This window comes from Pteropus vampyrus, unplaced genomic scaffold (genome assembly GCF_000151845.1).
Source record: "Pteropus vampyrus isolate Shadow unplaced genomic scaffold, Pvam_2.0 Scaffold2, whole genome shotgun sequence".
NCBI lineage: Eukaryota > Metazoa > Chordata > Mammalia > Chiroptera > Pteropodidae > Pteropus > Pteropus vampyrus.
In genome coordinates, this window is record NW_011888783.1 from 25,915,005 (window position 1) to 25,939,275 (window position 24,271).

A 24,271-nucleotide genomic window follows, 5' to 3' on the forward strand; every position below is an offset into this window, starting at 1 on the left:
CTTAACGTATTTGGAATTTTCCTCAAATTATTAAAATAGCAATACTTTATCACTACTTTAAGAATAATAGTAAAAAGAAAAACTCATCATTAGAAAAAGCATAGTGACTACCAGTATGAGTGCTGATGGTTGCTATCAAATTTCTATCCCCACTACTTGAAAGTTGGTTTACAAGCAAGACTCATCTCAAAACAAACTAGTTTTCCTTTGAAATAAAAGACACAGCCTTTCTGAATGGCTTCTGATCCCTGAGTTAAAAATTCTGCTAATATATATTAAAATTCTATTATGGACATTACCATTCACTTCAGGTTCTTCTGGCTTGCTTTCTTTGTAGCTTGTCTTAGAAAACTAAAATTGTTTTAAGGTGTAGCTTTGCTCTGTCACTTTTTGGCTTGATCCCATTTTAGTATTTTAGTATTGAAACTGTCTTAATACTGTAAAGCACCCAGATAGATGTCATTCAGATGGGCGCTATATAAACTGTGAAATAAATATATTTACAAATTTTAATTGGAAGGCAAAACAAACTAAAATAAGGAAAAACAATGATGCTGTGGCTGTTATATAACATTTACACAGGTCCTTTTAACTTGGGTTTGGAATCTGCTTTATAAGGTCCATCTTAAATTATACACTATAAGGTAGGATCAAAAAACACAAAGTGGACTGTTGTAGAATTAGATTTTGAATATTGATTATACTCAATTTTTAAGGTTAAAAAAGCAGTGTTTATATTTAAAAAATGAAATCTGCAACAGGTGGCTGCTGACTTGCAATTAGTAAAAACTTCTGGCAGAAACATACCATGCAGTAATCACAATGATCTTGGATTGTGAGATGCTACTTAACCTTTTGCAAAAAAATAATGAAGTAGTATGATGCTATGGGGGTTTATAAGAAAGGTCATTATCACAAGCTAAACAGGTCCAATAATATATTCTCTTGGAACATGCAAGCATGGGCTTGTCTGTACCCAATCAAAAATACTGGTAGCTTATTTCATACTCATTATACTTTGCAGTTTTCCCTAACTTACAATTTTTTTTTTTCAAAAGCAACACACCTCAAATCCTTTGAAACAAAACATTTCATTCTGATGATTTCAGATGAGTAAGTGCAACAAAAGTAAACCTCTAAAAGTATAAAGTTATCAAAGTGTAACCAAGGCTTAACCATGGTTAACTGTCAAAGCCACAACTCCCCAAAGACAGAGCAAGGTTGATTCAGAAGGGGAGCAGCAATAGCTACTATAAAGCCTTTGTCCTATGTGTTCTATGTAACCAAACATGGTATTTCTGTCCTTTTAATTAATCTTCAGAGAAGCAATTAACTTTATAAACATGGGTTGTGGTGCATTTAAAAACACATTTAAAATAATTTTTAAAGACCATAACGGTTTGTGTAAAAACAATGAGGTATGTGAATGATAGAAAGAAAACAATCACTCAGGAGGATATTAAGTGTCTCAATAAATGTAACAGTGGTGGTAGACATCACTTGAACAAGATATGAACTCTGATCAAAGATAATATATAGATGTGTTTTATAGGATTCATTTGAAAAGTGGGGATTAAACTAAAAAAAGTAGAGAATTTTAAGTACCATTTACGAATTGTTTCTGGGACCTCCTAAAGTTTACACCAATGTTCCCATGATTTGCTGCTATGAGAAATGTCTACTAATCAATCAAGAATGATACCTAATGCATTCTACCTGCAACTGGTATTGGTCCTTTACTACAATGTTACCCACGCACAGCGATAAGGTTATTATCTCAAGATAAAGGTTCTAGTATGCTTTCAAAAAGGGTGTCCTCGAACTGTTAGGAAAGTTTAAAGTTTCCACTGAAAACTGACTCATATCTGAGCAAATCTAACATTTACATCACATTTCCATAATCTTCTTTTAAAGCACAAGAAAAATTAATTGTAAACAAATGAAAATACTAAGTATTATATCTTAGAATGGCCATTTATAACAACTTTTAAAAGGTAAAACAGTTTTAAACACATTATCAAATACAGGCATTACCTGGATAGATGGCTTGTTTAAGTGACCCAGATTAGAAGTTGTTTGTCTTGGTTCATGTCCTAGGACCATCATATTAGCATTGATCAATCTGAAGGCATCAATAACAACCTGTAAAAACAAGGTGTCAGGTCAATTCTTTTTTAAAAAGCAAGTGATGATGCCAAGCAACAGTGGACAAAGCATGATCAATTTGCATCTGTTTCTGGCCTATTTCCAGAAAATCATTTAATTATAATATTAATAAAAAAGAACCTCCTGCTGACTGTGCCATTGGCATACCACCCTCAATCTTGTAATGTAAGGTGACACCAATTATTGCAATTTTCATGAAGCAGTAAAGAAAAATATCAACTCTGCATCTTTATTATTGAAATACGTCATTACTAAACTCACACCAAACAGCCTTCAATTGGTGTGCATATGTTTGTCACCTAAATTTTACCTAATCAAAATGAATGACAAAGAGAAACTAAAACTGAAAGTGAGCACAAGCTAAGGGACCACATCTAAAGCCCAGTCCTGTCACATCAATTACACCACCACAATACTTGAAATGACAACAAAATTACAACCAGCAAGGCACTTGCTCCACGTATTCTCTTCTAGTCAGATACCTTTTACTTCTTGTGACTCTAAAAGACTTTATACCTTGTCTGATGGCCTTAAATATCCAAGCCACTGTCAAGAATAGGAAGCACAATACAAGAAAATCAAGGTCATCTGTGCTTTAAGGCAGGAACATGGTATAGAATTATATGGCCCTAAATTCATAGTAAAGAAATAACAATAGGTATCCTCTTTATGCTAAGTATATTCAATGTTTCTGTATAGAAAGACTTCAAATTCTTACATGACAGAATATCCTCTGTTAGTTCTTACATATTAAGAAATTTAAGAAGAATTACATACTACCGTATTGCTTTTTTCTGTTTATTATCATGGATTTTAAAAAACTCGTTAAAGCTTTTAAATGTTGTGAAGTTTTAAGTAAAGCACTGGGACTTTAAGACAGATGCCTCTTTCAGGGAATTAAAATCAATTACCTGGAGAATAAACTCAACACATTTGTCACATAAAAAAATCTTAAAGCAGCATAATATAGTATTTCTAAATTTGCCTTTAATAGTGTTAAACACCTGAGATTTATCAACATTTTAAAAGCTATTGCTAAGTATACTGGTTCTCATTTGTATACTTATTGAGGATACCAAGAGATTAAAATTAAATTTATTTTCATTAAGCCAACTGAAATTTAATCAAGTCTGAAAAACCTGTAATAAGTATTACTACATGCTGTATGCCAAATAAAGTTGAAAGGAAGCAAGGAAGGGAGGGAGGGAAGGAGAGAGGGAGAAAGAGAAAGAGAGAGAAAGAGAGAAAGAGAGAGAGAAAGAAAGAGAGAAAGAGAAAGAGAGAAAAAGAGAGAGAGAGAAAGAGAGAGAGAGAGAGAGAGAGAGAGAGAGAGAGAGAGAGAGAGAGAGAAAGAAAGAAAGAAAGAAAGAAAGAAAGAAAGAAAGAAAGAAAGAAAGAAAGAAAGAAAGAAAGAAAGAAAGAGAGAAAGAAAGAAAGAAAGAAAGAAAGAAAGAAAAGAAAGAACCCTTTCTAAAAGGCTGTCATGAAGAGCACCAAATACAAACTTAGATCAAAGTATTACGACAAGTGATTCAATCTAAGGTCTCTGTCCACTCTGGTAGACCAAAAAGAAAGGAAAAAAATCAACTTTGAATTCTGCTTTTATTTTTAACAGTTTGAATTTCCCCAGATTCCTCTTGCCTCAAAATAAAACCAAGTATCCTCAGAACATGCATGATTTAATAGTTTGTGAAAACTTTTTTCTTTTCATACAATAACTGCAATCCAGACTTAACTTTCACATTTATATATAAATAAATATGGCCTAGGTTTGTATCTCGTCCTTATACTTTAAAAAATTTTCTAATCATGCTTTTCCATAAAGCAATAATAAAAATAGGTACTAATATCAGACATGCTTTAATCAGATATTACAATGAACATTTTTAAAAGTTGTTTAAAAAAAATATGGAAGAAAATTTTTCTAACATTTTCTACTAAAAAAAACACATAAAATAAAATTAAAATGTACACAAAAGAAAAGTGACCATCTTGATAGATAGATGTACAATTTAAATATAGAATTAAGAATTTCCACCCTTACTATTAGTGGTAAATATTTAAGAATAAAGCATCGTTTTGGTCCAATTATTTTTAGAATATTTTGATTCCATTTTAAGATTTCTACAAAATTATAAAAATTCTATTATATAACAAACAAAATGCCTATATACTTTTTTTTTTTAATAATAAACACTTTCAAACTAAAACGGACAGCTACTTTACATGCAAAAATCTCTGTAATATTTCTGGGGAATATTATACGCAGGTGTGAAACTTCATAAAAAAGAAATGAAAATACCAGCTACGCAGATATCATGGTCATTTAAAAACAAATCTAAAATAAAAATTTTAAACTCTATTAAAAAATTAAGAGAAAACTTCAAGAACTTAATATACTGTTCAACTACCGATGGCCTATGTTAAATAACATGCTTAGACTGACAATTCCTGAGGAGCGATATAATAGCCAATAGAAAATGAATACTTTACACCAAGTTTAAAGGAATTTGCTGCCATCACTATAGCAACTGTCTTAAGGAAACTAACATTTTCAACAACCTGCAGACCAAAATTAGATTTAGTACGCAATAAAAATATAAATATGGCAATACAGTCTACATTTTAATTTCTGTACAATTTTGTAATTGCTTTTTGTGCCATGAGAATAAGCAGAGTTCTCCTTTACAGCAGCCTATCAAAATAGACTCATTAATGTCCAGTGCACTAATGAGCAATGGATAAAGAAGGTGTTAATTATGCCACAGTAAGATTCAAGGAAAAGCCCTAGTGAGCACTTGGAGGTGTGTACAAGCTGAAGGAGTTTCTCCATGTTTACGCATTTACAACATGATGCAACAGAAGGACAGCAAAGTGATGGTCACTCCACGGTTAAGAATGGAAATCTTAGATACAATATACTGACCAAAGGATCCCCAAGGATTAATTAAGGTATTAGGCGGAGGTCAGGGGAAATAATCCATTTTTTGGAGCTATATAAATTTCTAAACAGTTTGTTTTAAAGTATATATACATTAAACCAGTTCAGTTTATGTCTTACAAATCCAAATAGTAATTTAGCCAAAAAATTTGACATAAAAACTACCTCCTTAATATATAATAATGAAAACTTGCAAGCTAAAGTATGAGGAATAAATAGGATGCTAGACTTTTGTAATTTCTTTCCATGTTGAAGTCCTACACACAACACTGAATCTCTACTCACCAGCCTGACCATTTAATTTTTTCTGGTACAAGTGCCTTGAGACTTTTCAGAGGTCACTGCAACAGTAGACAGCTTATAACAAAACCATTAGCAGTTTGGCTAGCTTAGGGAAACCTCTTACTTTCTTTTTTTGTTTATTATCACTGCATGAATCTGCAGCATATGATAGTTTATAATTTCTCAGGCTTGTTAAATTCATGTTAAAGGTCTGTTTTCTTGTTGAATAAATTTTGTTCATATAATGCTGCCTATTTCATACACTCAGTCTTTAATAGCACCTTTGGTCTATGCGCAACTCACAGATCAAAACAGAGGACTAAAATAGGGGTTGATGATGCTATTTACATGTGTGATTCCTGCTGTCTTCTTGTTAGTAGCTTTAATATAATAGAAGACCTTGTCTGTTTTGTAATTAACACATCTTTACTGGAGAGATATTTGGAAGTGATTGCTGTGAATATACTGGTTAGTAAAATAAACACAATCACACACCACTTTCTGTTATCAGACAAATTTGTGAATTGTACACATTATATTCCAGATCAACAAACTGTGATATAACAGCCAAGTAGAAGACACATATTTATATAACCCTTTATTTTTCTGAAAATATGTATTCACTCTGACCTTGCAAATATAATTAGCTTGTGGGATGTGCAGATTTCAGTACCATGGTTGCTTTACTAATTGCAACTCTTGGAAATAGATACTAAATATTTGGAAGCTGCCAATACAAAATAAAAACTGCATCTTTTTTGTACATCTGTCTTAGATTATAAAAGCAAAATAGTTTTAAGAACAATACTGTGTTCCATGTTTATTCCAAGCACACCCGAGGGTCAAGGACCTACTGCTTTATTTTAATAAAGAATCTGGCTTAGGGTTCAAATTGCAATTATTTTTGAATTCAGTTTAATCCATATTTTTTGGCTTCTTTCACGAGTATAGTACAGTTTATCCAATATGCTATTTATTTTTAAATTCGTGTTTTCATACCAACTGCTAGGTCACTGAAAGACTAAACTAAATTTCTAAAGCACCAATCTATAATTCCCAATTTTTACATTTAAAGGAAGCTATTTTTTTTTTAAGTAACATTCTAAAAATTAGTTTAATACAAAGGTGTTTGAAAGAAAAAGGCATAAGCACTTCTGGCAATAGTTACAATTCGTAATTTATCTCTCCTTCTCTCTCTTTTTTTTAAACAGTAGCTGCTACCTTTGGCACTTCCAGTTGTACTTATACTGAAGTCAATGTCTATGGGAAATGCTTATATATATAATAAACTAGAATATTTTTTTAAAAGCTTGAAAAAAATCTATGACCTCAAAATCAATGTCAAACATAAAAAAAAAAAGTTAAAATTCAGTTACCAGTTAAGTTCCATATCTGAAATCATATAAACTCACCACCATATAAAGTAAGTCTCTAAATGACTACATAAACACTAGGTGTGGAAAGAAAAGCAACACCCCGTATCAAATACCCTTTATCACCTAGAAATGACCTGTTATCAACTGCTTAGACTGTTTCGAGATTCTTTAAAAATTAAAGGTGCATGTGACCTGGGAAGTACTGCTTGAGTTTGTGACCATTTCGTTACTTCTGCTGCCATGCACTGCCAGACAAGTATAAGAGAAAAACATCTTATGTCTCTTGTAAGCCCACAGCATAAAAAATTCAAAGAAATCTTACTTTTTATGCCATTTCCAATGAAAAGCACTAAGAACTAAAACTGACTCATGCCAAATGCATATCACTGCATTGCTGTGATTTCTTAGTCTCAAGTTTGCAACATGGAAATTATTTATAAAATGTCAATTTTAGCTCTGGAAAAGAAATTCCTATGTGTATGTACATTTTCTTTCTTCATCCTCAGAGAATTGCTTACTGTAGCTAGAGGTCTGTAGTACAACTTCAATATATTGGGAGAGAAAAAAAAGGAAGGGATGGGGTATAACCAGCATAATGTACTGTTTTTTGACAAGTGAAGATGCACATCAAAATTCAAACAGTAAAGCTACAAGTTTTGAACATATATGCCTTAATGAAAACAAACTGATCTTTAGAAACTAGTATGGCAAAAGGTAATTAGACATTTATAGATTCATGAAACTTTGTAAAAACATATACTTAAGTCTTAAAGTTTGGCAGAATTTTTTAGTGTATGCATGTAGTCAGTATGGTATAGGTGTTTAAATGCTTGAGACACTCTGGTGTCAGAATTCTCCCTAAATCAGAATTCTGGCTCTATCACTTGCTAGCTAAATGATCTAGGGTAAGTTATTTAACCTCTCTATGTCTCCATTTGTACATAAATGACACCTCACAGAGTTGATGATATGATTAAATAATACATGCGTACTTGCCTCCATAGTTCCTAGAGTTGTTAACTGTGGCAGTCACAGAATTGTCCATTTAAAATCTCCTTTTAATAGAACCTGCTATGGAGAACATAGCTGACTCACAACCTCCAGATGCTACACCTCTGAACCTCTAGGGGTTCACCCCAGGTCACGCTTCCCTTGGGCTGCTCTAGCCATTGCCTGAGCACAGCAAGGGTACTAGAACCTAGCCATTTCTACCAAATAAGGGATTCTTCTAAAAGGAAACTATCTCAAGGACTCTCCATTAGCCTGGCTGCAACTTTCTTACAAACATGCTGCATGCAGTCTGATGCTCTTTCTACCCAATCCTGCCTTTCCTTTCTCCTTCCACAGGATCAGACATGTACTGATGTCTGAAGGGTCTCCCTAATAAACCTCTTGCACATCCAATTCCATTTTGGCATCTGCTTATTGGAGCAACCAAACTGACACAGTAAACAAAGCAGAGTACTGCTACTGTAACATAGTGTTAAAGTTAGAAAAAAGCTACCTCAAAAATCAAATCAGAATGATAAACTAGCCATCCTCAAATGCTTGGCATATGAAAACATCAAAAGGAAATTAGGGAGAAACAATTTAAAGATATATTTCCTTAGGAAAATTCCTAATTAAAATAATTTAAATAGCAGAGTTATACTGAATATTATTACTTTTTTTAAAAAAAATGGCGATATGTCTAGAATCTTGATACTCTTGTAAGACACTTATATGTGACAAATAGTGAATTTAAAAACTGAACTCCTTAAGGGGCTATTAATGAGCTATAAGAGACTGTCATTACTGGGCCACTGGTCTGATATCAATGCAGAGTACTAAGTCTATCTGGTAGCTACTCAGCCAGCCCACATAAAATGAACAACTGATTTCTGATTCCTTTCTAGTAGACAAACAAAGCAGCAGAACTGGTATGCTTATCAACAGCTCCACATAAAGTAAAGAAATAAAAGGCTCTAGAGACTAAAGGCTTACCAAGGCAGTAGTAAGCAAGGCAGTAGGGTGGGTGCATGAGGAAAATAAAGGATTTATATACAATTCTTGTGCTTTAATCTCACCTTCAAAGAAAAATGCAAATATATCCTCCAAACTGCCATCTCTCAATAGGCAATTTCATTTTTGTAGGAAAAATAAGTAAAGGTCATTTACTTTTCTGTGTATCACTTTTATGTATTTTTAGTGGACTTATTAATTAAATGATTGTATAAAGATTATTTTCTCTAATCCTCTCAACAACTAAGAGGTAGGTATTAATACTCTCAATTTATAGATGAGTAAACTGAGGCTCAGAGTAAATGATTATAAATTAAATGAAAATAAATTAAAATAAATCATAGTGATACCACTATGATTTACACATACACAGCATGCCAAAACCAGTACTTTTCATCCCCAAGCTATTTGATGTAACAGTTATCCTAACACAAAAGCAAGAAAAATCTACTATTAGGTTCAGTTACTTGACAGCAAGGTTTATGTCTTATTAGGTTTATTCACTATTAAATATCTACTCCCCAGCAGAGTACCTGACACATACAATACGGCGCAGAATAAATATCTATTGACATGAAAAGCTCCAAGAAAGCGTTTTTGGATACTATTTTATATAATGTTTTGCCGTTCATGTGCTATTTTTCCTTCCAAAAAAAAAAAAAAACATTCTTTATGTATAAAAAAATCTAATCTCTTGCTTTACAAAATATACATTTCCCATTTCCTTATCACCGCACAGTTTTGCATTCATGAAAAACTCTTCCACTGAATGCTGAACTGAAAAACTCAAACATCACAAAGCATTTACTTGTGTTTAATGTGGAATAAAAACTGCATATAATACAGCTATTTGAAGTGTAAAAAGTGGCAGTGGACATCTATTTATCAGCTTACTAGTAGTCTAAGAATAACCACTGAGGAATCACCTATGACTTAGAAGAAAATTTACCAACATAATGAATTCTACCCTCTTCAGGATATTACAATGATAATAACATATTAAACCTGCTAAAACTAAGTCCCAAGTCCAGAAACATCCTCACAATTAACAAGGGCTATTGTCAAATTATTTGAACATGATCTTAATATATATGGGCTATGAAAAGTCCTCTTATACATTGTTTCCATTAGCTGGTACAACACTGGCATTAAGGACAGGGAGTAGATCTTACTCTTCTCTAATGTCTCCAGTGTATACCTGGCATACATACAGTAGTAGTCAATAAGTATCTGTTGAATGAATGACCAGGCATCATTAGACTGGGGAAAGAAGAGCATTCAAGAAGCAAGAGAGTCAATAAATAATATCCATATAGATAATGGGACATTGTTTTAAAGGTTTTCCTGTATCTTTACTGAAACACCTAATTCAAACTGATTTGAAGCACATTTATATCACTCAAAATGCATAGCAAGTACTAAACAATAATAAATTAGCTCAGAGATTATATTAATATAGAAGCTCTAAAAGAATCACACTAAGAACTGTTAGTTTTATAAGATTTATGCTTCTTAGAATTGTAAACATAAATTTGCTTTAACATTGCTAGCTGACAACTTGATTATATAAGCTAAATGCTATAAACTATTAAGTTTGTCAGAGATAGTATAGGCACATTAGCATGTATAATATTTTCTTAGATATCCTCATGGATTAAATCTAATAGTGTTATAAAAGTCCAAATTGATAATAAGAGTGGAAAACATGACGCAAACAAAAGATAATATAGTAACTAAACATTCCAAGAGTTGGGTGGGTATGTTCACAGAGCTATATTAAAAGTAGAAATAGAATTTTTATGTGTCCTATTTTCTATTTTTCTCTTTCAATCTGGAAAACTAGATGAAGATAAGGTGGGGGTGGGGTGTGTGTGTGTGTGTGTGTGTGTGTGTGTGCGCGCGTGCGCGCGTGCGTGCATGCGCGCACTTTGAGATTAGGACTACTCGGCCCTAATTGATCCTTATGGAATAATGATCCAAAGAAAATCTTATAAACAACAGCTATTATAAACATATTTTACTACATTCAAAATACAAATGACACGTTAAACTCTAGCTCTGATTACTCATAAATCAAATTTGTCAAAGCTACTGTCTATGAACAAACTGGCTCACTGATCTTATCAATTTCATGCGTTTAATAAATGACTTTAAGACTACTAAGATAAAAATTACTTACAAAATCTCACAAAATTAACTGCTGTTTTTTAATATGCTGAAAGCCATAACTGATAACAGCTGACTGCTGATGTATTCATTCCTTGATTTTATTTGTTTATAAACAAACAATTATGAAGAAAACTACTCTTGCCAGACACTATATAAATTCTAAGATATGTAAATGTTTCTCCCCCAAAAGAGGCCCCAATCTTGTGGGGGAGACAACACACAAATAGATGAATAAAACACAAAATGGCTTTAAGTACAATACATTAATCATGTCAAAGGCCAAAATTTTAATGTTATATGTTCATTTTCCTCTTCATCAGCATGTCCCAGAGAAATATGCTGGAAAACAGTAAATGCTCAATAAAATTAGCTGAGTCAGAAGAGCATTCCTAAATTAATCAGGATTTAGAAAATACAAGAAGGGAAAGTTTTCATATCTTTTGTAGCCATTACCTTCATCTTCCTAAAGTAAGCAAGTTATTAATTTATAGACTTGTTCTCAACAAAATTTTCAGAGATATTCTGAAAAACACACTAGTTATTTCTTTTAAGTATCAATTATTTTAATCGTCAGAATAATAAAGTACCATTTATTGCACACCTATTATAGCATGTGCACTCTAATCATTACATATATCACATCATAACGTTCATAATATTATGAGATAGTTTCTAAAATTCCTGTTTTATAGATGAGAAATCTGGAGCTCAGGATGATTAGGTAAATTTGCTCAAGGTCATGCTGTAGAGAAAAGATAAAAATGGGATTCTAACACAGGCCTGATCTCAAAGCCTGTGCCCTTCATTACTCTATGCCCTGCCTTTATGATTTTCAGAAAATATAGTAAGAAAAAGCTAAAACGAAACTATTATTTCACTAGTTTAAAGCCCCTACTATTTAAAAACTTTCTAATATAAAATTTCTTGAATAAAATATTTGCTCCTTTACCCTGGGAAAAAAAAAAAACAACAATCTTCTAGATATTTGAAAATAAATGCTAAGGTCTTGTAACATTCATTCTCTAATTCATTTCTCCTTTATTTATATTTATTCTTCAAAGTCCTATCTTTTTTGTAAAACGCTGATTTAAAAAAAGCCAACAAGAACTACTTAATTTTACATTCTAATAAATGTGTGAAAAAATGAACAAAGAGCTAAGTACCAGCTGAAATGATATTGTTTCTACATTCTTCCCTACAGGTACAAGATCTTGAGTGATGTCTTGTCCACCCATCAAAGCTCAGTCCAAGCTTCATCTACACCATTTTTTCTCTTCTTCTAATTTAATTCGCATTTACTATGTTTGCTATACAACTACTACTTTACTGCATAATGGCACACACAAGGTTCTGAATAGGTATTTATTGAATAATTTGACCCCAGGAACCAATTTCATACTTAGATATGGAAAAAAAAAACTTATCAATATAATTAGTATTCTATCAGTATGAAATGTAGGATTAGCAGCATATGATGAGCAGAATGTTATGTCTCACTAGTAATACTAAATGTATATGACTTATCTTTCCAAAGAGACAAAGGCCATTTTTTCTTTAGTATCTCAAAATTGTTAGCATACAGTCACATCAGGTGTACTTTAGAAATACCTACTGATGATAAAGACATTTTTAAAAGTCCATTGAGTATTTCTGATTAGATTAAAACATGTTTTCACAATAACCCAGACAATGTTAATACTTATTTGGCCTAAAGGGTTATTAGTTTTTTTGTTTGTTTGTTTTTATGTTTTCAAAATAGAGAAGAGACAGAAATTGTTTGGAGTTAGCAGGTAACATTTGAACATTATACTAACAGGAGTCCTGACAATGAAATGAATCTTTAAAAGTAGTAATAGCTGTATGCTAGTCTTATGACTACACCAAGTGATCATTCTTTTTGCCCTAAGGAAGAAGTACAGTCCTATTACAAGGTGAATTTACCCCTTAAATCTGCTGCTGGATCAAGTCCAAGTTCTGCGCTGAACATACAAACTAACAAAACATTAAGCAAAAGGATGCCACTGTGTCACTTGAGAACTGAAGTTTAAAATATTTAAATAGGTATATTTTACAAATCAACTAAAACAGAATCTTAAAAACCACTTCACTGATAGGTTTAGAGCAGAGCTTACTGATAATTTTTATGAGTTACTCTCCATTTAAATTATGAATGTTATTATCATTGGTTTCACTATAGCATTTTTAAACATTTACAGGATTATAAAATATAAGGAGTGATATGGATTTTTTTATCATATATTTTATTATTTATATCAGTCTCAATGTTTGGTCCTAGGGATGTCACAAAAGCTGAAAGATATAAGTCTGTCTAAATTGTTTTTTAAACTTAATAGAACAAGTACTACCTGAGAAAAATTACTATATAATACCTATTATAAATAGTAGAGAACTATTGAAAACTTAAAAGAAAATGTGTAGCTCCTTCCTCTGATTTATGCTGAAGGGAGTTACACCTATCCCTGTAAGTTAAAAAAAAGGTCCCGCAATGACCTGTAGTAGTCATTTTCCATTCCTGAGTTACTGTAATGATATCATCCATAGTTGTCTGATATTCAAGGGCCAGTAAACCAGCTTGGGCTCTGAAATTCTGTAAACTTAGATTTGTACCCTTGTTATGCTGCTTAATAATGGTATGATTTCAAGCAAAGTAATCTCTTTGAGCCTAATATTGTTACCCTTTCATTGATAAAATAGAATAATAATAGTACCTATCTCCAGAATTACTGAAAAGAACGAATGAGACAAGTTGAAATTGGGCATCAACACAATACCTGGCACACAGCAATAAATCCAAAGGTACAGTCAAGTCACATAAAAAGAAATCAGACATGAATTAAAATTATAAAGAATCCATGCTCATCTTATTCAAAAACAGAGAAATACTGGGATTTATAAAAATAAAAATATAAAATATACAGGAGAAAGGTACAGAGACCCAACTTAAATCATTTTCTTATAGACTGCCATTTTTAACTCTTGATCTAATCATTGCCTTACTAAATATTTTGACAGCTTTCAGAAATCCAGTGTTAAAGAGGAGGAAGGGGGAGTCCTATGTTAGTCCTTAATTTTAACAAGTGTATATTCTTAAGTTTAATGATTTAACTAGAACACTGGCCATGGATTTACTAGCATTTAATTTGCTTCATAGTTTTAACAGATCTTAACATTGAGAGAATCATAAATTATAACCAAAATCAGACATCTTACAGATGAAGTTACATAATTAACAAAGAATTGGATCCTCATTTTAAGTGATGTAATTGTATTAATCTATATGTTAGGTACAACAATAGATGTGATTCATCAATGATGCAAATTCATATTAAATTTTTTCAAAAATATTTTTATGACAAAACTAGACAGTAATGATTTCATAATTTTACATATTTTTAAACACTACATTTACCACATGACAGCAGTCATGTGATAATGAGTATTTTTAAATGCAATGCATCTTTTAATATGAATTATGATTAATTAGAAGTTTAACAAAGCAAATTCCAATGTTATATAATACTTAAACTAAGTTTAGAAACTAAAACTGCCATTTAAAATATTATAAACAAGATAACCAAAAATAAAATATATACTCATTTATTTACATTCTATTTTGAGAATGCTTTCGTTTATTGTATTTAAGTTCATATTTTCCTTTTCAAAGTGTCCACCATCACATGAGCCAAGTATCATAAAAGGTCAGTCACACTTATACTTAAAATTAAGCCTCAATTATTATTTGTAAATATTGTTGTAGGAAGACTTAATTGAATAATTCTGCTACATTTCTAAAATAATAATCATTACTAAATAAGTTACTAAAAAAGTTACCTTAATTATTACAGAATTAAACTTAGGAAGTATTATACTATAACTTTAATTCATAAAATTAATAACAAAAGTCAAGGCTTTTCAACTCCTTTTATCTATATCAGTTAAGTAACAATACACTTATTAAAAAGGAAATAAACTGACATATAGGTATGCAGCCAGCATCAGAAGTTATCCATTTTTAACTGCTTAGTATATCAGCTATTATTGTTTTTGTGGCTAGTTTCTGTCTCTGAAAACCTAAATCACACCTAATAGGATCGTGATTTAGAGAAGACTTCGATTTTTATTCACCATAATATGTCAGAAAGTGCTCAACTTTAAATTCATGGCAAGTAAAAACTCCATGTTTTAACAGCCATATTTAGTTTGTTTGAGCTGGTGAGCAGATGTAAATGTAATCTGTAATACTATTAAACTCCAGGTCTGATAGATGACAGCAAGCTAATATTTACTTTTAAGTGATCCAAAAAGTATTTGTAAAAGCTGCATAAAAAGGGTTCCATAAATATATTGTTATTTTATTTTAACAATTATTCTACACTACAATGGAAGTACATGCTCAAACAAGACACCTCAGCAGTATTTTAAAGCAGTAACCACCTAGCCAATTTCTGTATGTTCTGTAGTTTTTCTAATCCACTCTCCCTGTGGTTGAGCAAAATCGAATTGCCTCTCACATTTGCAGACAGCTCTGTGAAGGTGATAATAGAGCTGCTCCCTGCTGTCATGAGGCAGGAAATAGGAAAATGGCATATGGGGCTAGAAAGAAAGAAATAAAAAAAAAAAGAAAGAAAGAAAGAAAAGGAAAAAATGGAAGGAAGGAAGGAAGGAAGGAAGGAAGGAAGGAAGGAAGGAAGGAAGGAAGGAAGGAAGGAAGGAAGGAAAGAAGGAAGAACAAGAACAAGAACAAGAACAAAAGATTTCAACAAAGAACTATAACCCAATGTGCTTTGCAAGTTAATCTCTTTTCAGAATCATTTAGCATATTTAATCATTCATCTGTGTCCTCACTCTAAAAATGGGAATGATTGATACCAAGTCTTTGGGGCAAGTTTTCATTGCCTAAAATATTTGGAACATACAACTCCAGAGAATGTCCTGCACAATGTCTGCAAAATAGCTCTTTAACTAGATTTTCAAAATATGCCGATCCCAAATTTACCACTGTAAAATAAAGGAAGGTAATGTTCATTAAAATACTAATGAAATGTGTATAGCAGGCTTATAGTATGGTTTAACATTCCTAAATTTATGAAATTAAAAATTAAAGGTAAACCTTTGTGATTAGATAATAGCTGATTAATCTCTAAATAATACCAAGACATTTATCAACTTATACAGTTTTTTAAAGTAAACAGGAGTTTTTGTGTAATTAAGAATTCTGCTTTAAACAAAATAGGTTTTTATTTAATGTATCTATAAACAGAATGTGGCAGCGGATACTAATAAAGATAGAATCTACTCTACCTTTCCTTTTACACTCTGAATGGGATCCACAACCACTGCCACAGCTCTCTCCGACAAGGCTTCAAAGCTCTGCTGAGTGTTGATATCCACACCAGAAAGCCAACAACCAAAGCCAGGGTGACTGTGATACCAACCAACAACCATCTCAGGCCTGAAACAAAGAGGGCATTCAGCTGTTCAGAACAGAACAAGTAATATATTTATGATATGAAAAGAAACAACACACTAACAGGGTATAAATTAAGAAGAGATGAAAAACACACAGGTGTGAAAAAGCACCATTAGAAACACTGAAATCATACACCATATTATCCAGAAAACATGGAAATGAATAAGTGTGACAAAGGAGTGCTATCATTAAGAGATGCACATTAGCAGTGGTAGATAAGGCTTTCAGTTTTTCACCTTGTTACCACACTTTCTCAGAGCCAGTTTTTACCCTTTCAGCATTCAAGTAAATATCTTCTCTTTAACTCCTTAGCTCTGGGAGTTGGATTTTCCAGGCAGAGTACATTTTTAACAATGGACACCAGGATCCACTGTTGTGAAAGGATTAAATATCAATTAAACCAGCAGTAGAACTAGGAACTCAGTCAAAAACCAATTTGCACTGTTCTGCTCAGCTGCTGAGCCTTTTGCTAACATTAATTTTGAAGTTTTTTCCACAGCAGAAGAATTTGAGCAAGAGAATGACAACTACTGAGAAATTTAAACTGCGGGAGAAAACCTGAAGAATACTTGGATTTTATTTGCCCTGTCTTTAAAAGTCATATGCCTACAAATATAATTAAATATTCAGAATCTTATTCAGTTGCAACTCTCAAATACATGGAACATACAAGCTCTTTCAATTATAAGTGACTAGAGAGTAACTCTGTATGCTAAACAAAAGGAAGCTATAGCCCGAGCTTACTATGTACTGGCTTGAGATTTTAGCACGAAGCAGTTTTCTGACTGGCCAATTTCTCTGAATCTAGATGGAAGAGAGACTAGATAGGTGGTACGTAGCACTGACACAGTGATACTTTTACATTAACTACATGGCTGGAATATTCATAAACATCCAAAATTTTGAGATACATTTCTGAAAATATTTTCTATTATCCCATATTATGACCATTTAAAATACTTGCCTTCCTGTCTGCTTCAACATATCCAACATTTTGGCTTGGAACACTGGATCAACTGCCTCTACACTGACACCCTGGTTTAGAAAGAAAGAAAAATGATTGGCTTTTATAACTACGACAAAAAAACTTTATATTATAATGTAAATGAACAAAAAGCTACCAAAAAACCCTATGTATATTATTTTGAGATACCAAAATAATTTTATAGGTTTTGATAATCATATTTGCTACCCACTCTTGTCATTCAATGATAAACCGTACATCAATAAAGCTTCTAAAATTGCCAAGTACTAAACTGCTATTAGCTAATGAGTTAAGACAATTTTCAGGATCCTTTAAGAGTTCATGGCCATGAGGGGATGGGGTGTGTGTGTGTGTACGTGTGCTTGTGTGTATGTACACACATATACCAGAAATAGCAAATAACTTAACTATTTTTTGGTTAGACCTGTCTAAGCAAGTATAGTTCCTAATGCCATCTTCTGATAACTGATAAGCATCTCACCTAAAGTTCTACAACTATTCAACTATTATAACAGACAACAGTTTCAAGTCGTTTTTTTTTTTTTTTTCAGTAAACACTTTGAAGAAGGAAAATAATTTATTAGTTTCATATAGTTGTTTTTGGGGTGTGTGGGTTGGAAGAAAAGGAAGTTTAGTGCTTCTGTTAGGACTACTTAGTAGATAAGGGGGCTGGAAGAAAATATATACTTTTGAATATTATCTCAAATATAAAAGCATTCAAAAAAAGTTCCCCACCACAGACAATCTATAACCAAGTCTTTTAAATACTGCAATATTTTGCCAGTTCAACCAAAAGATTTTAGAACACGGAACTATTAAAGGCATTCCTATCATCTCTTTAGTGATACATCACTGCTATTATAGCTTCCACAAGGCTTTCTAACATCAGGAATTTAAGTCTAATCTACTTAAACAAACCAGTTAACATAAGCACTTTCTTCTCACCAAAACAAACAGTATTTTGAATTCTAATTGAGAGTGTATACTCAAGAACAGGGGTATGCAATCTGCTGCCGACAGGCTAAGAATTTTTTTTTTCTTTTTTTTTACATTTTTGAAGAGTTGTTAAAAAAAAAAAAAACAACACCAAGAATATGAGATAGAGACATATGTCTTTACAGAAAAAGTTTCCTAACTCCGGCCAGAAGAAAACTTTTTAATTCTACCACATAGTGAACAAGGGGATCAAAATGTTCTATTTTATATATTCAAACATTTATTCAGAATGATAGCAAAGCTTAAGAACGCTTTATTATAATGGATAAGCACATAAGGACCACATGTAACAGTAATTCTACTATGTGTTTTACATATTCTGACATGAAAAAGTAGATACAAACATAGTCTAAGATTCAAATCTAAATAGTTAATATGCAGTGCATTTCTCTGTGTCCACTGTACAAAATAAATACAATGAACATCCATTCAGGTGGATGAAATCAGCAGATCCAAACTAGTTTACCTCAACAAACTGGTTTAATTAGAGAAAAATTTGCATATTTTTCTATATTTTGCATTATTTCCAAATACACCGCATTCTGTAGCAACGATTCCATTTAAAGTGCTTGTTATAATGATACATATATATTGCACTGTTTAAAAATAAAATTTGTTTTTCTCTAACATCTACTTTATTAAAGTATACTTAAAGAGTCTCAAATAGAGCAAACAGCTTTATAAAAACAATTTCTTTAATCCCGTTTTTTTTTTAATAAGGCTCAATAACAGAAAGGTTGAATATTAGACAACAAATATCTATAATAAAAATATCTCTATATATATATCATATTTTTCTAGGCAAAGAGATGAGAAGGACATGTATGTTGTTTTTTGGAAAGTAGGTAGATTGGTTACTGTTTTATGGCCATTTTTTAAAAATCTAAATGCACATCTATCTACACAAGTTCAATGCATTGAACAAAATAGCAAAACAAAAAAACCAAAATATTCCAGAAAGAACAATGATTCTAAACAGGTAGAATAGATGACTTTCAAAGTCTATATGGAGTATGTTTCTTCTATAAACAAATGATCATACCTGGGCAAAAAAAACCCTGGGCAAAAAAACTCCTGCAGGGGACACAGCAGGAGTTTTTAACTTAGCATTCTGAATAGGAGAAATTTAAAGAGTCATTTATTACCATATGTAGAACATTTTTAAAAAGGCCATATTTCAAAACAAAAGGAGCAAAACATGAGGACTAGATATGTATGTGAATTAAAATCTAATTAAGAGAGTCTCTGAAATCTTTTGAACCATGCGTTCAAACGAATCAAATTAATATCCTACTATTTTAGGGTAACTAACTTATAAATCCAGTATGCTGTGCTAGTTTAAGCTGAAGGTAAGAGTAAACAGATTTTATGTTATATCATTCAGTTTGTGGACTTACAGGGAATTCATGATGCATTTAAAACATGAAAAATTTAATTCAATACAATCTAGAAATTTCTATCATTAATCTTACAATCAATTATTCCTATGAGGAAAAGAAAATATGATAAAATTTATTTTACATAGGAAAAGAAACACATTTACTTGCAGCAGGCAACTATAAAAGTACTCACTGTTCCTGACTGTGGCATAGCAAACACATCAATCACTCTGACGGTGTAATCATCAACAAATTCTCCAAGCATCAGACCCATAACTTCCATTGGAACTCCAGCACGACCATGTTTTAACATCTGTAAGAGGAAGATATGTGGACAACAAAGCTTTGAAATCTTAGACCTTTTTTTCTTTTTTTAAATTAGAAACCTAATTTTGTTTCAGTGGAAATAAAACACTCTACTTTACAGACGTACCTAAAACAAGAGCTTTCGTCTGAGAGAGTTAAGGTGACAAATATTCTAAAGTAAAAGATACAGTGAAAACAACAGAGCTTTCTAAAGCAAGTTAACTCCATTCAATACTTACTTTTAGCAGTGCCAGGGAAGAGATATAGACTTGTTCTGCTGTGTCCACTGCAGGAGCATCTGTAGGTGGCCCCTAAAACAAGCATACCAATTATTATAAACAGAGAGTTTATGAGTTTAAAATTAAAGTTACATGTTATATAAACTTGATTGCTTTAAAAAAGTTTTGGGAAAGCATGTTAAGTATCCTTTTATTCAGGGACAACACAAATAATCAAAACAAATTTGAAATATCAAACCTGTAGAAAACACATCAAACTTAGTACTCAGCAAGTGTCCAATGGACAGAAAGATTAAATCTTTCAGCAACACTAATCTACCTCCACTACAAAAAAACTATAATGCACCAATTAACCACAATGTGAATATAAAATGCTATTAGACTAGTATGATTAACTACAGGATCAATACAAACAGCAAATTCTCTGAGCCTGATTTTCTGCTAAAGACAGCATATAGTTTAGGGCTTTGGGATCTCTTTGCAGATAGTAGGTATAGTGAGGGAGGAGGGCAGAAGACTTCTAATCCCTAGGTGGAAAGATCTGTGAACAACATACTCTACACTGTTCCCCTCCCCCTATACAGTAATAAATTTAACACAATTAATCCCAGGTGTGAAAAAACTGGGTGAGACTGGTATAGCTAACATGAAAATACTTCCAAATTCTGACCATTACCTTTAAAACAAATATTACTATTAAACTTACTATTGGCTAAGGAAGATACTGTATTTCTCTCTATCTTCATCGAAGATAGAACTGTATTTGTTCTATCTTCATCGAAAGCAACAAACCTCTTTTACTATAACATCCTGTAGCACAAACAGCTTTTACCCTCAAGATGACTACAATCTTATAAATGTAATTCTGCCCCAACTGTACAAAGAACATTTCTTTTTTAATACTGGGCAGCCTAGGAAATTAAAATGAGATGTGACTTATCACTGCCAGATCCAGTTTTGCTCAAAATTCCTTTTCCTCAACAATAACTGTTACAAATTATATAATGAATATGTTAACTATCCAAATTATGTCAATATTCTATCTTGCTCTTATAGCTTTACTTAAAATTAAACAATTGCTTTATACATTACATTTCACACTTATAGGTCTACGTATACTCTGTGCTTCCTGTCTATTTACATGCTAAATTCTGTGATGGGGGTGTTAAAAGCTCATTAATATTTACTGGAAGCATTAAGTATAAAAGGTTCTATAATACATTTTCTCTAAATATAAGAATCATACAAAAATTACCTGTTTTTGCTTATGTAAAAGTAGTAAGAAGAATCAAGTCCCTCCAATTTTATTTTCAATAATAAATGCCAGATAATAAATTTAAAAACCAACTGAATTATTCATCTGTTGTCACCTAATTTATTGTTAGCCTTTCAAAAAGATATGAATGTTTTTCAGAATGAAAACTTACAGTATGCTAAAGTGCTATCACACCAAAACATTTGCTGAGGTCATCATATAAAACATGGTTATTTTGTTGATGTGATCATTTTATTCATCTAAGAAAGTTAAGAAAATTTAAGAAGAAAGGTGAGAACACTAGTAAATTGTGATGAGAGGTATTAGAGAAGTAATATTTTAAGGTCGGGATAATGAACACTGTATTCAAATTATGTCCTGGATCCAGAACAACTGCATATGGAGAAAGAATTTAAACTGATATCTGTACTACAGTTATTAATACAGCCTTTCTCAACTTGCCAGAAAATATTTAAGAAAAAAAGGAAGAGGGAACCAAAACATCACACCATCACCAAAATGTATTAATGACAAAGTCCAGAAACTGTGTCTGAAAGCAACTAAAGAAGAAACAGTTTTGTTCAACTTTATATATAACTAGTTCCTAGCAAAGTGCCTGACACGTAACAAGAGAACTGAAAAATACTGATTGAAAAAAAAAATGAATGAATAAACTGAGGTACTGCAAGCCAATGGGACAAAAATGGAAATACCCATCAGTTACACTGTGAGAGAGAACAAGCCATATGCAAGTAGATAAGAAGATTCTTATCTCCTCTCTATTTTCTTCTGACTCAGAAACATATTACTAGAAAACTATGCAGCTGCTTCCCTACTGAATGTCACTCTTTTTTGAGATAGCAGCCAGTGATATTTCCTGTTGTCCCTCTCACTCCATTATTACCCTGTTTCTTGTTCTAGTCAGATTAAATTTCCCAGAAAACAATTTAGCAAGAAATAGAGAAGAGTTCGTAGCAGTAAAATACATCCTGAAAGGAAGGAAGGAAGGAAAGCTGGAAAGAAAAAAAAAAAAAGTAAACCATGTAAAACGCTGTCTGTGGAACAGATGGTAAGGACCTCTGTTAAAAGTGAGTATCTGAATCTGAGGCTATCATTTTTCTGCATGCTCACCTGTTCAGAATAGCACATAACCCAGCAATGAAGGAGAAGAAAATCCCATTAAAGACCCTGGAAACTGAGCTAAGAAAGATACGTAAAACCTGTTGAGCTGTAGATCAAAAAGTTGAGAAAAATGTACGGCTGTGGACAATTTACATAGATTGTCTTTTGGCCAACATTCCTGGGGAACAGCATTCTGATGATTCGAAGAGAGGAATGTCATCTAAAAATAGAAATCACAGCAAAATTTATAAAACTATTTGGCATTGGTACAGTATACAAAGGTTTCTTATTGTTGAAGTAGAGAGTTAAAGGACAGACCAAGGTGAAAAGATGAAAAACAATTAAAAATTAAAATCACATTGGAGGAAACAAGGGTAAAAATAACAGTGATATAGAATACAAACTTTAAAAAGATGTCTCAGAGCAGAGTAAAATTAGAGAAGAAAACTATTAGACATATGATATTCTAGGAGACAGAAAGGAGCTGTAAGCTAAGAAATACAATTGTTCCTAAGGATAAAACAAAAATGGGAAGAATCAATAAGCAAAGATGAAGCTGAAGAAAACTTTCTTGAATGAAAAGTCAACTTTTAGATCACTAAATGTCAGGCAATAATCGATGAAGAAAGTTTTATACCTTGAAAAATCTTAGGAAAATCTTAATTACATGGATAAAGCAAAATTTCTAACACCATACAAGAAGGAAGACTAAATAACCTGAAGAAAAAATGCAATTTTAAATTTCTTTGCAATGTTAAATGGCAGAAAACAATGAAACCAAGTTTCAGAGTTTTAAGAGAGAAATCCTGAGTCAAAAATCTTATTCTCAATTTAAAAAATGTCTAAAGGCCCACAAATATATTACTAAATATATAAAGGCTCAGGAAAATATGATTTATTCAAGAAGTATCCTCCTTCAGAGAACTTCTTAAAGAAATGATCCAGTTAAGCTCCCACGAATCAAAATTAGAAACTTAAAAATGGAAAAGCCATTATATATATATATGTCTGTGAAGACCACTGAAAGCTGTTAAAAATAGAGACAGATCTAAATAATATAAATAAGTAGGGTCCAAAAACACAGATATTATCCAAGTAACTAACTACACATAAGGCAATGGAGAGATGAAGCATACAAAATTCTTTATTTTACATTAAGGAGGGGAAAAAAAGAAATCTGTTTAACTGTTGACTTTGACTAGTATAGAAATATGGATTAAAGAGTTTTTTGAATAACTTTAAAATAACCACGATAAACATTAAAACTGGATGTATAGCAAATCACTGAAGAAAAAGTGAACCCAACTGACAATAAAAAAACAGCACAGAACCAAGCAGGGAGTATAACAAAAATAACAAACAACATAAAGTAAGATCAATTATACTGGTAATGAAAAATATAAATGAACTAAAGTCCATTGTTAAAGTTGCTCAAAATGGGTTTAAAATGGACATTCATGTATATGCTGCTTATAAATGACAAAACAAAAAAAAAGATTGGTGATTTGTCAGTCAGTGATATGCCCATATTACTTTTTATAAAATAAGCCACAATAGCCACTA

At 32.0% G+C, this 24,271-nt stretch overlaps 1 protein-coding gene across 1 annotated transcript in view; it reads right to left on the bottom strand.

Moving 5' to 3' along the window:
* Positions 1–24,271, bottom strand: part of PSMD14 (proteasome 26S subunit, non-ATPase 14) — an 84,808-nt gene that overhangs the window by 20,008 nt on the left and 40,529 nt on the right. Inside the window, exons 4-8 of the mRNA XM_011358588.2 lie at positions 20,332–20,403; positions 19,980–20,099; positions 17,391–17,461; positions 16,258–16,408; positions 2,035–2,142 (exon numbers count right to left, since the gene is read on the bottom strand). Of these exons, the coding sequence (XP_011356890.1) occupies positions 2,035–2,142; positions 16,258–16,408; positions 17,391–17,461; positions 19,980–20,099; positions 20,332–20,403 (522 nt within the window). The remainder of the gene's footprint in view (positions 1–2,034; positions 2,143–16,257; positions 16,409–17,390; positions 17,462–19,979; positions 20,100–20,331; positions 20,404–24,271) is intronic.